General features: G+C 46.4%; 1 protein-coding gene across 6 annotated transcripts in view; it reads left to right on the forward strand.

Moving 5' to 3' along the window:
* The window catches only part of tns2a (tensin 2a), a 51006-nt gene that overhangs the window by 21504 nt on the left and 12137 nt on the right, over positions 1-17365 (forward strand). For 4 of the 6 annotated variants that reach the window (XM_030118050.1, XM_030118055.1, XM_030118054.1 and 1 more), the window contains 7 exons: positions 14085-14123; positions 14560-14601; positions 15368-15417; positions 15581-15764; positions 15954-16004; positions 16095-16217; positions 16727-16791. In XM_030118050.1, the coding sequence (XP_029973910.1) occupies positions 14085-14123; positions 14560-14601; positions 15368-15417; positions 15581-15764; positions 15954-16004; positions 16095-16217; positions 16727-16791 (554 nt within the window). The remainder of the gene's footprint in view (positions 1-14084; positions 14124-14559; positions 14602-15367; positions 15418-15580; positions 15765-15953; positions 16005-16094; positions 16218-16726; positions 16792-17365) is intronic. The other 2 variants (XM_030118051.1, XM_030118053.1) reach the window with 2 other exon arrangements.

Below are 17365 nucleotides of genomic sequence, written 5' to 3' on the forward strand. Positions count from 1 at the left end.
GATAAACAATCAATCACTTCAATGTGGTTTGAGCTCTGAAAGTACAGCTTCGACTGGAAAGCTGGATGTGGAAACAACCTGTAAATGACTTGTTTAACGCTGGTGGAGGAGCTTGTGGAAATGCATTAAAACCCCATTTACTGGAGATTTGGATTTGAACTTGACCCCCGTCTCGAGCCAGTGAAAGAAAAGAAAAGCATTTCCACAGGCTCCTCCGGTCAGAAGCCAAAGAGAGGCCCTGTCAAGCATGGCCAGCACTCTCAGATAGTACTTGTGATTCGGTAAACACTGTGGGGTCCAAACACCAAGTAGACTGTCAGGGCGGTTACTCATGGGAGGCTGGGATCAGAGATGATCTGCAAACAGCCAATCGTCTGCTGCGTCAGTGGCTGCCATGGCTGCCCGGTAAAAAGGAGGGAATGGAAGAAGTAAAGAAAAATAGAAGAGAGTTCAGTCAAAAGGCTTGAAAACATAATCAAGAAAAGGCCAGTCTTTCACAGATGACAAGGCACAGATGAACGTGAAAGATGCACAAGCTTGAATTCACTTTTTTAATCATGATTTAGAGGCAGCATGTTCTCACTTGACTTGAGTCTAAAATAATTAACAGCTGTTACAGTAAGTAGAAGTTTTTCCTGTGTGTGGTGGGATTAATCATTCACCATCCTCAATGGGATTTACGCTAACTAATCATGTGGTTATTTTTCCCACATTTTCATGTGGGAAAAATAACTACCCAGCGTTGCGTTAGATAAATATATTGTTACCATAGCAGTAGACCTGCACAGCAGATGAGAGAAGACATCACAGCGACTCCAGCAGATCCATTTTCAGGGCCGGTCCATCTCTCTGGCTCCATGAAACAGGCTTCTTGGAGATCGCTACGCTTGTTGTGACTGTTTGGACATCAGGAAAAACATACTCATGCTTATCTGAGCCGCTCAGTGGATTGTAACGAGTGAGCCGAGGTGTGAAAAGACACAAGGCAGCGGCTCCACGAGCGCAGAAGCCTCCAGATCTCCACTCACGAGGAGGCTGCTGGGTTACATTCCTCGACAGACGCTCGGGCCTGGCTGAAACCCCGCACTGCCGCTTCTGTGAAAGGCTCATTGATGGAGGGACGCTGTCATGAATAGACACAGGGATGCAGAGGGGGGAGAATGCCAGCCGTGACTGCTGGTGGAGGCCGAGGCCGGGAGCCTTGGCAGGGAGTGGGCGACGGAGAGAAAGCCAAAAGGGCAACGATGAGCTTCATTCCTCCGACAACTTTCCATTCTCCTGTCTTTAATCTGAGGAGAGAGGAGCCTTGAGGAAAGATAAAAAGGATTAAAGCGAAGTTGAAACAGACTTTTTGGAGATATTTCTGTAATTTTAAACGACGGGGGATGTTGTCCATTCTGTCTTTATGACTTTAGAAAGTTGAATACATGCTATTACCGCTGTCATATCTGCAGGAACTCAGCCATTTAGCGTGAAAACTGATAACATTCCCATAGTTAGAACCTCTTCCTGTCCAGGTCGTCAGCTTTACAAATAATTTGATGGTTTCGATTCACATTAGCTGATCCTCTAGTCTGCAGTTCTCAGGCTACGCTGCTGAATGGACTGCCAGAACAGCTTCACACAGGATTCTTATCAATCCGATCTGATCTCTCACAGGAGTGACGGACATTCACCGTAATGGCAAAAACACTTTGAATATAGCTTTTAACATTTCTTCTAGTTTGCACCAGTCATTTTATTTTCTCACCAAGAGTTGGTAAAGATGGTAAAAGAGTCAGCTGGTATTGGCTCCAGTGCCTCTCAAACTTAACTTCAAGATGGACGGAGGAGTGAGGGAGGAGCAGGATGTTGTTCGACAGCCCTGCCGATGTGTGGTTGTTGTTGACTCTGTGTTAAACTGTGATATCCATCGCTGCTGCCCAGGAAGGGAGAGGTCCGATAAGAGCCAGGGTGTGGAAGTCTGGCTGCTGTGTCAAACCGAGCTGTTATCTAACTTCATGCGCAGGGCGGAGGCACTCGGAGAAGGATGGAGATGGACTCAAATCCACTGACTCAGGCAAACTAAACACCAGATTTCAGCAGCGTCGCATAGTGGATTCATGGCACACTGTTTATGTAGACTGAAGGACACTGCTGGTCTGAGCTGCCGTTACCTGAGTTATGACATAAATCACATTTGGAAGTTATTACCTGAAATCCGATATTAGAACTACCCTTGACTTTGACCATATTTACCATCTTTCTGTGTCCATACACACACACACACACACACACACACACACACACACACACACACATTCGTTGAAGCATCTGGAGGCCTGTCGTCTGTAAACTGCCGTGCTCTCACCAGACTTCTCTGTTTACGTCCCCGTCCGGCCGGCCGCTGTCTTCGTTACATGGTGACATGTCGTGTCGTCAACACGCCGTCCACCATGCTGTCTTTCCCATGCAGAGTGACGGCTGTACAGTTGACTCATATTTTTGGTCTTTTGCATGTCCTCTTGTTGTTCTCTTCCCCTCGTCTTTGCTCAAAAGGTCAACAGCCTCCAGCTGGACTGTCTCTATTGTATTTTTTTTTTTTTTTAATATATTGCGCACAGAGGCTAAGCAGCTGTATTTCAGCATGCTTTCTCTCTCAGAGTGGTCCCCTCCCCATCCCCTTATCTCTGATCCCAAGTGGAAAACCCAGTCCACAGAGAGGTGGTTGTAGGGGTGGAGGGGGGCTCAGACCCCGGGGCAGAGCGGGAGAGGAGGCTGCAGAAAGACACGGGGAGACGGAGGAAGGATTAAAATTAGTGAAATGCAGTCCGTGACGAGTTGACTGGTCCGTCGGTCTAATTAGGCAAGAAGAGGCATTTCCGCTGGTTCGAGGGGGAAAAAGGCTCTCAGGACTGGCTGTTTGACTAATTACCCAGCTCATAGCCTGAGTCACTGTTCTACTGGCAGCAGTCCCTTCATTCTAGAACACTGTGGTTGACTGAAACAGCCACATATAAGATATTCCAGATTTAAGGCCTTCCTTTGATGGCGAGGTGGACTCGCTTCCGTAAACTTCCCTCTGTGACCTCAATGTTTTTACTGGCACTGCTGAGACATTAAACAATTATGGCCTTGTCAACATATATTGTTTCATTCGCTCATGCTGACCCATATCATGCTCTATCTGCACAAGTTATGCTAATGCTACCTGGCTAATCCAAACAGCTTCCTGTGAGGGTGTGTGTGAACCCAGCGTGGCATTGTTCAGCCTGTCCATCGCTCCGCACGCCGTCAATCACGGGCTCCACTCAAGTGTTGCCAGCTGTGCTTTGCAGTGATTGGCTGATGGGGGTAAAGAGGGGGCACCGAGCGGCGCCTCCAAGACTTTCTGCTTTTACCACAACCCACATACTCTGCTCTGCTGCGTACCCAACACATACGTTTTTAGAATTTTTCTTAATTCAGCACCATTTAAAATGGAGATAAGATTTTTTTTATGGAAAATGGTCTAATATTTGTAGGTTTTTCTGAAAAACGCTAACACATGAGCAGGTTTGAGGTGTCACTGTTTGTTTTGGCAATTTCCCCCCCCCCCAAGACTTACAATGTTGTGTCAACTGGAAAACTCCAAGCAGAATTCTGCTGAATGTTAAATCACTCAGAGCTTGAATTCCTGGTGTCAAGATAACTGCAACGCAGCGCCAGTCCAACTCCAACATGCGTTCTGTCCCAGGTTGAAGATCGTCTGCTTCTTCCCTGCAGTGCTACTGTCACGTTGACAGCCTGTAGAGGTCCTCATAAATCTCAGTCTCTTGGCTCTAAAACCTTACGTCCACAGACACATGAAAAACAACTGCTACCAGGATATAAAAATACAGACTTTGGCATACAGGGGCTTCACTGAAAAGATAGAAGCAAAGGCTTTATTTTATTGTGATTTTTTTACAGCTTATTAAATTGCTGCTAATAAACTGCAGCTGAAGAAACAACTGAAATCCTTCACATCCAGCGTGTTCTGGCACTGTTCACGAAAACCGTTTGAATTCTGAACGTTGCATTCTTCCAGTCTTTAATGTTGATGACAAAAACAACCGCAACATCTAAATCTAACGTGATTGCGACTGTCCAAGTTGTACATCACCGCTGGTGCGGCTGCTTTGGTGAGCGGACAAGCAGATTTGAACGCTCCACTTCACAGAGGCCTGGAACGAAGCTTAAACGATAAGCCATCTCACAGATGTTGGCAATACGGCGCTGTGCACGGCAGCGATAACTCTCCCTGCTTCCCCTCTGTGTAGATGGGATTCCTCGTCATCCCGTGTCCTTGTCTGTGTCCTTATCATGTCAAAATATACTGTACATCATGCAAGTCTGCGTGCTGTTTGTGTAGCCGGTCCTCACAAAACGAGGATGTGCAGTCGAGCCCTGATAGTCGGGGCGGAAGTGGGAGGGCGGATGCAGGGATGGGCGAAAGAGCAACACGATCCGGCTGATGTTTCACTGACACTGCGCCCTCTCATCAGGACAGTTGTGGTTACGGTCCTGCTCTCCAGATGCTTTCCAGGAAAATGAAACATCAAGAAAGACATTAAAGCTTCAAAGTTAATTTACTTTCAAATCAGTGTGTTTCCAGCTTTATTTCATCACGAGTGGCCATTACTGTAAAGGCCTCCGATTCCTGTTTTCATCCACGGTTTCCTTTTTACCTTTGCATTAACCAGCGTGACCCTCCACATCCGACGAACAGCAGCAAGGAAGCGATGAGGAGATGGAATGAGGGCGTAATGGCAGAAAACCGGCATGTTTCCCCCAACATCACAGCTGACCCCACATCCCCGTGGCTGTACAGGCTTCCTGTAAAACTATAGCTTTCTGGGTAACGTTTCCATAGGCATATGACAGTCATAGTGTGCTTGTTAGTCATGGACTGTAAGACTGTCCATGGGAGAATCTCTTAAAAACATGCTTACTGTTAGCATACTGCTTGATTGCTTCATTTTTAGGTGTCGATTGGACGAAGTGGTGGGAGGGGGATAGCTTCATGTCAACAACGAGTGATTTTTGCATCCCGGAGTTCCCGTTTATCTCCTGCAGACTCAACACATTACTAAATACATGTGTAGTCAGTGTGAGTCATTGAGGATAACAGGATCCAACTGTATCCTCTTAATTTTACGGCGACCATGACTGTCTCTTCCAACTGAAGGAGTCACCATCATATCTCAGACAGCTCTGGTAATTGCAGAGATAGGCTGGCATGTTTTGAATTTGTGTGTGTGTGTGTGTGTGTGTGTGTGTGTGTGTGTGTCAGAGAAACGGAGAGTGGAGTCTTAAAGGCTGCACTAATTGGCCAGTGGGTTTGGCTTGTCCTGAGTCTAAGAAAAGAAAGAGAATTTGGATATCTCTGCAACCGGGAACCTTGATTCTGGACAAGCACGCTGCTGCAGGACGTGACTCGCAGATTGCAGTGATATATGTTGCCCCCCCCCCCCCCCCCCCCCCCCGTAAAGTGGGCTGATGTAGAGCTGGAGGTGGAACAAATGTGCCAATCCGGGAAGGAAGAAACAGTTTATCACAGAGTTTATGTCAGCAGATTGTCAGTTTTCAAGCACCTCTAAGCTTTTCAAGTATAACAAAACTCGGCTTTCCCGCACGGTCCGTCAGATGGGTCCCTGTGACTAATGGGAATTTCACATTTTCTCTTTCCTTTGATGCCTTGTCCTGACCTTATATGGAAATGCGGATCTACAGACGTGAAGAGGAGAACCAGGGAGGGTGAAATCATGTGTCCAGCAGCTTGTGGCAGTTTTCACCAACGTCTTCACCACTCGCTGTACCATAACCCCTGAGCCCAAATTCTCTGCTATCACAGGGTTGGATGAATACTGGTCTGTGGTCCTGGCAGCGCTGATCATGAAATGTATAGAGAGAGACTGGTACCACAAGTCAATGAGCAGTGGCTTTGACCAACATTAGTCTGACAACGCCATCTCCACCATACAACCTTTGGTGGGCCAATCAATAAGAATGACGAGGCGCCGTACAGGTGGGAGGTCGAGGCCCGGGCAGCCTCCTGCAGTGACAATCACCTTAACGTCAACACCAGGAAGACTGAAGAAGTCATCAATCACTCCCAGAAGTCGAGGACCACACCGCACTCAGGTCTATACATCAACGGAGATGAAGTGGAGCGGGTCAAATTCCTCAGACTTCACATCTCAGAGGACCTGGACTGGTCTGTGAACACCACCCAAATCGTTAAAAAATGTCCTTTTTTTATGAGAACACTGTCTCCACCTCTGCTGGAAAACCTTCACCACCACACCATAGAGAGTGTCCTGACCTGGACACACTTGTACACATGGAGTGACTGAGTATGTGTGACTGTGACCATCGTGTAGAAGGGAAATTGGTTTTAAAAATGATTGATTGTTGATGCATTTTTGCTGTAACCTGGCACGTGCATATTATCCTTTTGTGGATTAAAGCTTTACTGTGCATTGTCCCTGATCAAATAGATGAATAAACATAAACAAACATAAACCTGTGGATGTACAGGTAATATGCGAGCTGCACTGCATCCCAGGAAAAAACAGCTGCAGCATGTTGTCAAGACGGTTCGCCAGGCCGCCACTCCCACGCCTCGAGGTGATCGACCCAGACGTCGTCTTCGAGCTGGGACGACCCCGCCCACCCAGGATGTTCTCCGTTCCCCAGCCTCTCTCTCTCCTCTGGCAGAGCGCGAGTCATGAGACTCCACAACAGCAGGCTGGAAAACAGCTTCTTTCTCAGGACTGGGAAGAGACTGCTGCAGGAGTCATGACTCCATGCCACTGCACCTTCATATTTATTTTCAACCCCAATATTTTTATTTCATGTCTGTGATTATATTTTTTTATAAAGACATTGCCAGATGAAATTTTGTTAAATCCCAAAGACTACTTATTCTTCAAAGTCCAACACCATAAGTTTAGCATATCTCAGTTGTGAATTACACATTATTGTCTCGACAATGAATCTCGGGACAGTTGTAGTCCAGTCAAGTCTGTTCTCTGAACAATGGCTGTCTGAAGAATGCAAAAGCTGTTTGTTATGTGTATCATAAACTCTATTTAGACGCTGGCACGCTGCAAATATAGAAAGAGGAGGGAGCGCTGTGCTTTTGGGAATAGTGTGAGTGCTTGCTTATCAACAGTATGAACAACAGTGGGCAGAAACATGGACTCGGAGGGGAGGACTGAAATAATAACGTCATAATAATGCCACTTGCTGGTTGGTTCCTGGGAGAATTTTCCATTGTTGATCTCTTCCGATCTCATCATGACCCATGACTGTCTGCTTTTGTTTGTTTATCCCTGTTTATTTTTGTATGCCTTCAAACCTTTCTGCACTTGTTTGGCTTTTCGGGAGGATAGAGGTGGGCCGATGAGAACGGCGCGCCGACAAAACCCTCCGTACAAACGCCATGTGCTCGTTCCTGTTTGTGTGCTCCAGCTGCACAGCCGTATATCCAAACATGTGTGTTGACGATGTAGTGAAAACCTTCAGCTCCATAACAGGGAATTCCATCCCGCCCGGTCATAAAAGCTCCACCGCAAGAGACCAGCGTGACCCACTAGATCCTCTCCTCTGCTTCGGGCAGAAAACAAACAGAGAGACAGAAATGTCTTTTCTTTTCCAGAAGTATGTGTGGGACCAAGAGACCAAACGCAGGAGACAGAAACCTGTTCAACATAAGAAATGATAAAAAAAAAAGAAGAAGAATTAAGACCTAACAAAAGCATTGTTCGCTGGCCCCCTCGTACACCAGAGCCTGACTCCGTACTAAGTCCACCGGACGCAAGTATTTCACCTATAGGTGTTGTTTCTGCTTAGCTGCGGCCTTGAAGTCCCAAACTGTTAGGCTGGGAGCTTTCAGGCTTTCTCATGAAGTCCACCTTGTCGTGATTACGAGGCCTCAGACATGTGGAGTGCATTTGAAGGACACTTCTCCTCCGGAGCGGAGGGTACGCTCAGAACTGCCATAAAGTAAATTCTGCAGGTTTTTTTGCAAAAGACAGACCAACACAGACATTGCTGTTGTTCAGTCTGAAGTGTTTCTTTGCAGAATCCATTGAGTTTGGACAAAGATTGAGCGGCCTCATCTTTGACTGGTTGTTTTATTTTTTTTTTTTTCTGGAAGACAGTTGTTAGTAATTTGTTTTGTAGCTGTACTTATCTTACTGCAAATGGCAGATGCTTGTATTGATGGTAGAATTAAGTGCCAGCTTGTTTTCCTTCACTCACTGCTAAGCCTTCCCTCGTTTTGAGCCTGTGGTCAGATGCACCGTGGTGCTTTGGCTGCCTCTTTAGTGAAACAGTGGTACAATAAAAATGTTAGGCATCAGATGAACAAACCACTTTTCAGTCCTTTCATCTTGAAAACTCCCACAGGGCCATGCACAAAAAAGTTATCTGGCCTTAATTTGGATAAGACTTTGTATTATTATGATTAAATTATTTAATTTCATCTGTGCATGTTTTTTACACTGTTGAATTTTTAGGACCTCGGTCTACCTTAATAAACCTTATTTAAGTCATTTGAATTTTGGAAGAGCCGACACCAGAAAAGCAGATATTTCTTGTTCACAGAGTGACTTTAAATAACCAGTTGATATGAAATGAATGGACTTTTAACCATCCATATATCCATCCAGGTATTAGACGTATTGATATACCAATCTTTCTCAGACACGAGCGTGACTTTGCCTTGAATTCAGTGAAGAACTCCTTGTTAGTGTTGTGAATTAGGAAGCCATCTTTCCTACATCAAGCAGAACACCTGCTGGCGCTCTCCAGAAATGGGAATTACTGTCATTGCAGCGTGTCTGATGAGCAGATTGAAGCATCCGTCTGGCCTCCTTGTGTCTGTTGATGTTATGGTGAGGTTGACCTCACCTGCCGCCTCTTCCAGTCAGATATAGCTGCTCCCAGGGGGGCTGTCTTACTGTAATACTGGCTTGTGTCCCTTTCACTTCGAAAGCCCCCTTCGCATTCTTCCCAAAGCTTGTTCTCAGCGATGAAAGGGCCCAAGCGGCGTTGACTTTCACGGCTGACTCTTTACAGCTTTCATCAGTGGATCCCAAGCGACCCTCCCGAGAGAGCCAGAGGAATGAAGAGTGTTGGCCTGAGGCTGACCATCAAGGAAACACCGCTCGTATGTAACCCAGAGCGCTCGTGGCTTGAGTGGGATCTGGACGCTGTTGCAGTTTATCCGTGCCGCCTTGTCAGGGCTTGATCTCAGCGCAGCTGTGAACTGCGACGGTACAGATGCCCTTTGTAGACATGAAGTGCAACGTGCGCCGACTGTTTCACATCACTCAGCATCCATCAAAGGACAAAAGAGGGAGTCAGCAGGGCTCCCATCATTAGTGATGCCTCTGTGGAGTGACGTGCTAATGGTACTGGAACGCGGTCGGGTTTACGGAGCTGGCAGACTTTTTCGGCTGTATTTCTTACTTATTGTGTCAAACTCTTTAGGTTCATTTTATGAGTGAATCCAAATGCCAAAACATGCTTATGGAAGAGTTTTCTTATTGTTAAGTCTTTCTGTCCTTTAATATTACCGTATTTACCAGACTGTTCAGAGGTAGTATTGAGCAAAAGGTACACAATGTAGAAAATGACTGGATGCTGAAAAATATGCTGGAGGTTAGGGTTCAAGCCTACCAAAACACTAACAGCCTGAGACACAAACTGGGATGGTTTGTAATGAGAAGAAATGGGAACAGAGCCAGCAAGAGCTCGGCACATGTGGGAACTCCTTCAGACTGTTGGAAACGCTCCAGCGGACGACCTCATGAGATCGTTAGACTGTGTGACGAAGATGTGGTTTAATCTGGCGTACAGGAGGACATTTCAAAGTGTGAAAAAGACATAGCAGAAAATTTTTTAAAAATGTCCACTTTTGGGATTAAACAGTTTGACTAGAAGTCTAGATCACAACACAGCACTGATTCTCTTGTCACACCGGGCTGCCTTCATGACTTTATGAAATGCACTCCAAAATCAGTACACAACAGTCCGAAGCTTTCCGAGACTGTTCAGAATCATTTTAAGCTTCTGAAAACGTGCGTCCATAAGACTGCATAAAAACTGTGTTTGCACAACCAACAGTCTTACTCTCATCTGTTTGTATAGAGACACTGGAACCAGGCTGCTCTTTTCTTTAACCCATGAAAACTTCAGGTTGTTCATAAGAGAGTTCATTAAATTTCTATTCTACACCATTTGAGATTATCAGATACTTTTATTTTGCTTTTATTTAACTTTGCATATATGATTTGAAGTAGACCAAAACCATCAATAACACTGCTTATTTGTTAGGCTTGTCAAACCTAAAAGGTCATGTAAACGTATCTTTTTTTTCAAACTACCTTAGATTCATAAATCCTGAAAGCGTCTCCATCACGCTGTCAGTCCTCCTCACACTAATAGCATACCAAAGGGGCTGCCTCAGAGAGAGAGAGCGAGCTGTGCATCGTCCATTCGCTGTGCTTCTTCTGACTTTGATGGTTCAAAGCCGGTGTGAGAATCTGGTCGCTGCAGCCACACAGAGAGGAAGCCAACCTTTAACGCCGCCAGCTCGACTCACCTGTGAGGAGCAGGCTGATACAAGCCGGCCAGTCGACGGTCTTTGTCCTGTTTTCAGGAGATCTGGTTACTGATGGACACGGGATCAGATCTGTGACCCTGCTGTGAGGAAACACTCGAAGACTAAATAACCATGACCAAACTACGGCAGAGGTTTAGAATTAAGGTGGAATGAAAAAGAAAAGGGATTGAGAGAAGCAGCAGGAGGTGTACAGGAAGGTGAAGAGGTGAGAGAAAGGCAAACAGGAAAGCTTTTGCTTGTGTCAGATTAGAGAAGAAAAGGAAGGAAAACGGAGGAAGGAACTATTCGGATGGAGGGAGAGTATACCAAGGAAAAAAGTAAAGCTGTGGAGATATTTGAGTGAGTAAAACAGGAGAAAGAGACGACGGATGAGGTGAAGGCAGAAGCAAAAAAGGATGTAAACTGAAAATTAGAAGAGGGAACTGATGGAGGAAGAGTACAAAATGAAGCAAGAAGTATGAGAAAAGACTGGTGGAGGTCTGGAAATGGGAACGTTGTAAGTGTTGGACTGTTGAGCTGGAATTCGGTGTGGTGTGGCATGTTTTCCCTGGCTTTAGCTGCCACCCTCCGCAGGCCCCCCACACCAGACAGCAAGCGGGAGGGATTTACAGACGTCAGCGCTGGACAAGGGGTGGGAAAAAAGCAAAAGATGAAAAGAGAAGGAGTTGATAAGAAGTGCAAACAAATTAGCAGCTTTATTGTACTCTCAGGAAAATTGGTTTGCAGCCATCAAAAGCAAGAAGGAAAAATGAAACATGAAACATCAAAACGAGAACTCTCCCAGAAAGAATCCAGTGTCAGTCAATCACCCTGAGGTTCCCTCGTTTCATGCTGCCTGCATAAAAGAGAAGGGCACATGTTCAAAATTAGATTTGTGTGTTCGTAAGGCCTCCAAATTTAAAATGATGTGGACTTTGTTAACGACCTCTGGGATGGCAAACCAACCTGAAAGACTTATGGTCCCTTCAGGCTTTGAATTTTCTTGGCAGAGGCTTGTTAAATTTCTACATTTTCCAGCCATACCACCAGATTTCATCCTGAGTGTTCGAGACATCTTTCATTACTCACGAGGGCTCGTGTTTTCTGTTACACAAGGTCGTATATGAAGTTATTATTACTTGGGGAAATGGATGGCATCATAACCAAAACTGAACTCTGCCCAGAAAGAAGATTCAGACGTGACCTCTACATCTACCTGCTGTATTCAATTCATCTCTACAGGGATCGGAACCAGCTTGACTCCTGAGTTTTTAGCTGATTAGAGACTAGATCGGTTGACTCTGGGGTTAGCACTCAGCCTTGGAAAGAATCAAGAGTTGGTCAAAGTCTTCACCATATATAGATCATTTTCCTCTCTATGGAAATTTAGATCAGAATCATGCGGGATCATTTCCATTCAGTGTACTTACTATTTCTTAGAGAACTCTCTTGATGATCTACTGCAATCAGGTTTATATCTCAAAGCAATGCATGCTGGGAGCAGCAGATGATGGAGAACAGGGTCAGGAGTCTTGCTGAGGGACCCTCGGTGGTTATTAGTCCTTACAAGAGACAAGCATGTGTTTGGAACTCGATGGAAGCAAATACGTGTGACTGCTTGGACCTTTGCTTAACGAGCTTCGAGGTCGGACTGGGGAGAAAAAAAAGTGCAGAATTAATCTGACCAGCTTGAGCCAGAGGGAATTAAGGGAAACTAATGCCTGACACAGTCCCACGCAGGGTTCAGGACTGAGAATACCCAAAATGAAAATACATTCTTTTTAAAAAGCGGTGTACAGGATGCAATCTCCGATTCGGGTCTCTACAGAGGCAGAACAGAAACCTTACTTTCTGTGTGACTCATGCAGGAACATCGGTCATTTGCTGGTTGATGTTTAACTTGAACCTGTTTCCTTCTGCTTCGGTCAAACGTGCCGAGTTTAGCTCTTAATCTGTACCCCTGCCTTCCTGTTGATCGATGTAGTTACGTCCAAGCAGCGACGAGCCGCCAAGTTTTCCCTGAAAGAAAGAAAGCTCAGCTCCAGAGTGTTGGCCGCGGAGGCAGTGGCGACACACCCCCAGGTTCAGGGCCTGTGTTACTTCCCCTCTGTGCACAATGAGATATACACAAGCCCTTGCCCTTTTCCTGTAACCAAACAAACAGTCCAAAAAGGGCCGTTTAGCGGGAACACGGGCTTGCGTGCATGCGTGTATGCGCACGTGTGTTACGTAAGCATGACTGCGGCCCTCGGCCGCCTTCATTAGGGCTGCTGTTCTGCTCCTGCTTCCTTCGGTCACAGTTCATCGACCCATAGGCCCACAACAGACATGGGAATCGGATGTGTCGCTTGTATGTGTGTGTGTGTGTGTCTGCTTCACTGCTGCTCCAGCTGCGCAGCTCCACGGTTTGGCCTCACGTTAAGCAGATATTTAACGTTTTATAAACACGCTCGTCAACGTGAGTCGGACGAGTATTTAAACATCCAATTTAGTACATATTGGACTGTTCTTAATCTGGTAATGTAGTGTAGCATCGATCCTAATCTCCAGTGAGATCAAGTTAATTTGTTATTGATCACCTTGGGCAGATTATTCCTCCATCCGATTGATGGTTACCTACCTGTAGTAGGAAGACTCGCTCTGGTGGTTATGAAGGTCTGTGCAGATGGTGGCTTCCACTTTTCAACCTAATACCTTGCCAGTCAGGGGATTTTTATCAGAGACTTTCTGATCATGAGCTTGCTCGTCCGACAGTACACTCATCTCTGGTGTACTTCTGCCAGACACAAGGCTAAACACCTTGACGGGTGGTTGTTTGATTTCGATACACTGTTTCATTGGTAAAATGGATGCATTTCTTTGTCATTTATCTAAATTTTGGGTTTAGTCTAATGCAAAGGCTAATGCACAGTCTTGAAAATACAGATTAGTTTCAGACTTTTTTATATTGCAAATAACACAATAGCTCTAAATTCAGGTGCATCAATGAAAACCAATCACATGCGATGGAGCATCAAATGCAGCCTGCGTTAATGTCTCTACACTGGGTACCTGTTAGTTTTTGAGTTATGATATGAATTCATAAAGCACTGCATACTTTTGCTTCATACTCCTGACCAACACCCAGAAAATGTCTGACACCCCTTTCACGCCAGGCTGAGTACTGTCACGGAGAGCTAGAATGTTTGGCATGTAGCTTTATGAAATCAGTACGCTACAGTCTGAAGCTTTCTGAGACTGTCTAAAAAAAATGGTGCGCAATCGTAGGAAAAGGAAAAAAGTCAAATTGGATGATTTTGTAGTATTACTGCACTTTAACACTGTTTCACTCAAGCGTACATGGTCGTGCGGAGCAATCCATCCCATCAGTCTCTCCTGAAACAGGAATGATGTGCTGTTTTTAATCTTGTGGTGTGTGTTTGTGTGTGAATCATTTCATACTGAAGAGTTGCTTCTCTGTGTGTTCCAGGTGACCTCTGCGTGCATCCCCGCTCCCTCCAATGATCTGGTGAGCCCCCCTTCATTTGCTGCAGTCTCTTCCTTAAAAGCATTCTTTGTGTGGGACCAGCTTTCCCGCTTTGTCTGCCCATAGTTAGAAGGCAGCTTCCAAAAACCACCGTACGGTTTCCTCCTGCGGAATTCCTTCTGGGAAGCTGAGCCCTCAGCGCAGTTTGAGCTGGGTTCATTCCTGGAGCACTGCAGGAATTCGGCCTGGAAGAAAGACATGGTTGATGTTGCTATAGGAAGTGGTCATGTTTGTCCATTAGGGAGTCTGTTTGTTTAATCAACTCTCCTTTCCTTCCTCTGCATTGCCTCCCGTTCTCTCCTCTTTCTCACCTCTCTCACCTCCGTTCAACCCTCTCCCTTCGCCCCACTTCCTCTCGCCGTCCGTGGCTTCGCTCCTCTTTCCTTTCATCTGGTCACCGCTCCTTCCTGCCGTCCAGCAGCGCAGAGGGACCGCTCCTTCTCGACACATCCAACACCTGGTGAGCACCCTGTGACCTCCTGACCTCTGCTCATCCTCACCGCCTTCAGGCTCTGCATCCTCCCCTTTCCCCTCCTACACGCAAATTTCCCTTCATTCAAATGAAGTGTCAGAGTCTGAAAACAGCTGGCACGACGCCACCCGGTAGGCACTGTTCTTCTCCGGACTCATCCATCAGACGGCCAGATAAAGAAGCGTGGTTGGTTCTTCAGCAGAACATGTTTCCACGTCTGCAGAGAGCTTTAGCTCCGTCTGATGGAAGTCTTGCTTGCTTGGGCTTCCGAACCCAAAACCCAGCAGCTCCGAAGCTCCTGGTTCAGACCGTTACGCACTGTCGGCCTCAGCGAGGCTCCGCTGTAGCTCCACTGTGTTTATCACTTTGTGGTTGAGTTGCTGCGGTTTCCAAATGCTTCCACTGAGCAAAAATACCTCACAGCTGTAAAATCACCACCTCAAGCTGGGTGAAGTTTCACCACTGGACTTGATGTAAAGTACTCGGTTAAAGCTCTACATCTTAACATAATGAAATTTATCCACCATGTCGTCCTGGCAGGAAGGCATCTGATTGGCTCTGAATATATCTGTAGTGGCTGATGGATGGAAAATACTCCACTAATGCACAATGTTCTCTGGCTCAGCATGAATAAGTGGCCTGCATGGAGCATCGTCTCTGGGTGACTGAAATACTAAAGGATGGATAAAAAAGACCGTGCTGAGCGGGACGGATATTTTTACCTTTCTTTATTAATATTTTTGTTTTTCAACAGGGATCCACCAAGTCTTTGACCTACACCAAGCAGAGGAACACGTTGCCAAGGTAACGACGAGAAAGGACTGATGGTCTTCACGTCAGAATGAGACCTGCTTGTTACACTCAGGATTGAGTTTCTTCTTCTTCTGTCGAAGTGGAAGTTGAGCTCCCAGCTCACATTTCCTGTGTGCGACCTCTGTCCCTGTCCGTCCTCTCGCCGTGTCTCCAGGAGCTTCAGCGTGGACCGCGTGATGGAGCGAGTGATGGAGCGCCACTACGACTTCGACCTGACCTACATCACCGAGAGGATCATCTCCGTCTTCTTCCCCCCGAAGCTGGAGGAGCAGCGCTACCGGGTCAACCTGAAGGAGGTGGCCGCCATGCTCAAGTCCAAGCACCAGGACAAGTTTCTGGTGAGGGACTCGCTCCTGAAACTCAGCTCAGGATGTTGCACAACGGCGTTCTGGCGTAAGGCCACGGGAAAATACACAAATAGACACTTTATGTGTTTTGTGCGTCACTCCCAAAAATAAAAGAGTTGAGCTGATAACTGGCTGCAGTGATTCAGCGCGTTGGAGTGAAGAACATATTTTTCCTTTCAGCTCCTGAATCTCTCTGAGCGGCGCCACGATATCTCCCGGCTCAACCCGAAGGTGCAGATCTCCTCTTGTCATTCTCATGAGTTGCTGTTGAGGAATTCAGGCCGCGGCCTCGGCGCTAATCTCCTTAAATCACACCGCCAGGTCCACGACTTCGGCTGGCCCGACCTCCACGCCCCGCCGCTGGATAAGATCTGCGCCATATGCAAGGCCATGGAGACCTGGCTGACCTCGGACCCGCAGCACGTGGTGGTCCTGCACTGCAAGGTCAGAGTTCAGGGGCGGCCGTCAGGCCCCTTCCTGCCGGTTCCCAGGCTGTAAAGGGAGGCAGATGTGGCGCCGTGCTTCGACTGCAGGGTGTAGTTCTGCAGCAGGTGGAGCTGGAGACGGCTTTTTCCCGTTTGGTTCGTGAGCTGCCGTTCTGCCGAGTCCTGCGGCCCGCCGGCCCTCCAGAGTCTCCTCCAGCTGCGGCGGATCCCTCCGGGTCCGGGAGGAACCCGGTCCCCGTGGAGGGGCTGGCATGGAGGATTCAGAGCTGGAATGTGTTTGGAATGTGTCAGGAAGCTCGCAGCCCCCCGGGTGGGGGGGCGCCACAGGGAGCTTTTTAATTTGAGCTCTGACAGCTTTTCCACATCTTCCCATGTTTCTGCGTCCACCGCTCCGCCTCTCTCTCTCTCTCTCTCTCGCTCTCTCTCTCTCTCGTCTCTATCAATAATCGCTGGATGAGGATGGCTCAGTCTGACTTTGCCCTCGTTGTTTCTTCTCGCCCCCTGCAGGGCAATAAAGGCAAAACAGGCGTGATTATTGCAGCGTACATGCACTACAGCAAGATCTCTGCAGGGTGAGTTCTGCTGCTTCTTCTCCTTCTTCTCCTTCTTCAGATAGCAGCAACACAGACAGCTTCATTTCAGTCACAATTTAACTCTGGTTCCAGTCGTTTTTATCTGACATTGTAGTAAATTGGAATAAAACAGTAAACTTCAGTTGTAACTGATATTTTGTATTCAGTGTGAAAATGTTTAGTATTTTATATATCATATTTACCTTTCATCTGAATGCATGTCCTACATTTACTGATATGTAAATCCACGTAAACATGCAGAATCATTATGCTGATCGATGCTGTTTTCATCCTGTATGAAAATAATTTTATATGAAAGCTGTGGTTTTTCTTGAGCTTATGGTCATGCCATTCAGAATTCTACTGTAGAGCTTTAAAATGACATTAAAAAGCATTAAATCTGACTGGCTGATTTCTGCAGAAACCCTGAATTAATCATGAAATTATTATGTGTTATAAACATTAGACAAACGGATCTTTCCTAAATCAGCCACCGGCTTGTTTTTAAATCTTCCTCAAACCAAAGTCATCAAGTTTTAGTTTGACTTGTTGGTTCTAATGGTTCTATTTTTAA

This window comes from Salarias fasciatus, chromosome 20, assembly GCF_902148845.1.
Source record: "Salarias fasciatus chromosome 20, fSalaFa1.1, whole genome shotgun sequence".
NCBI classification, from domain to species: Eukaryota; Metazoa; Chordata; class Actinopteri; order Blenniiformes; family Blenniidae; genus Salarias; species Salarias fasciatus.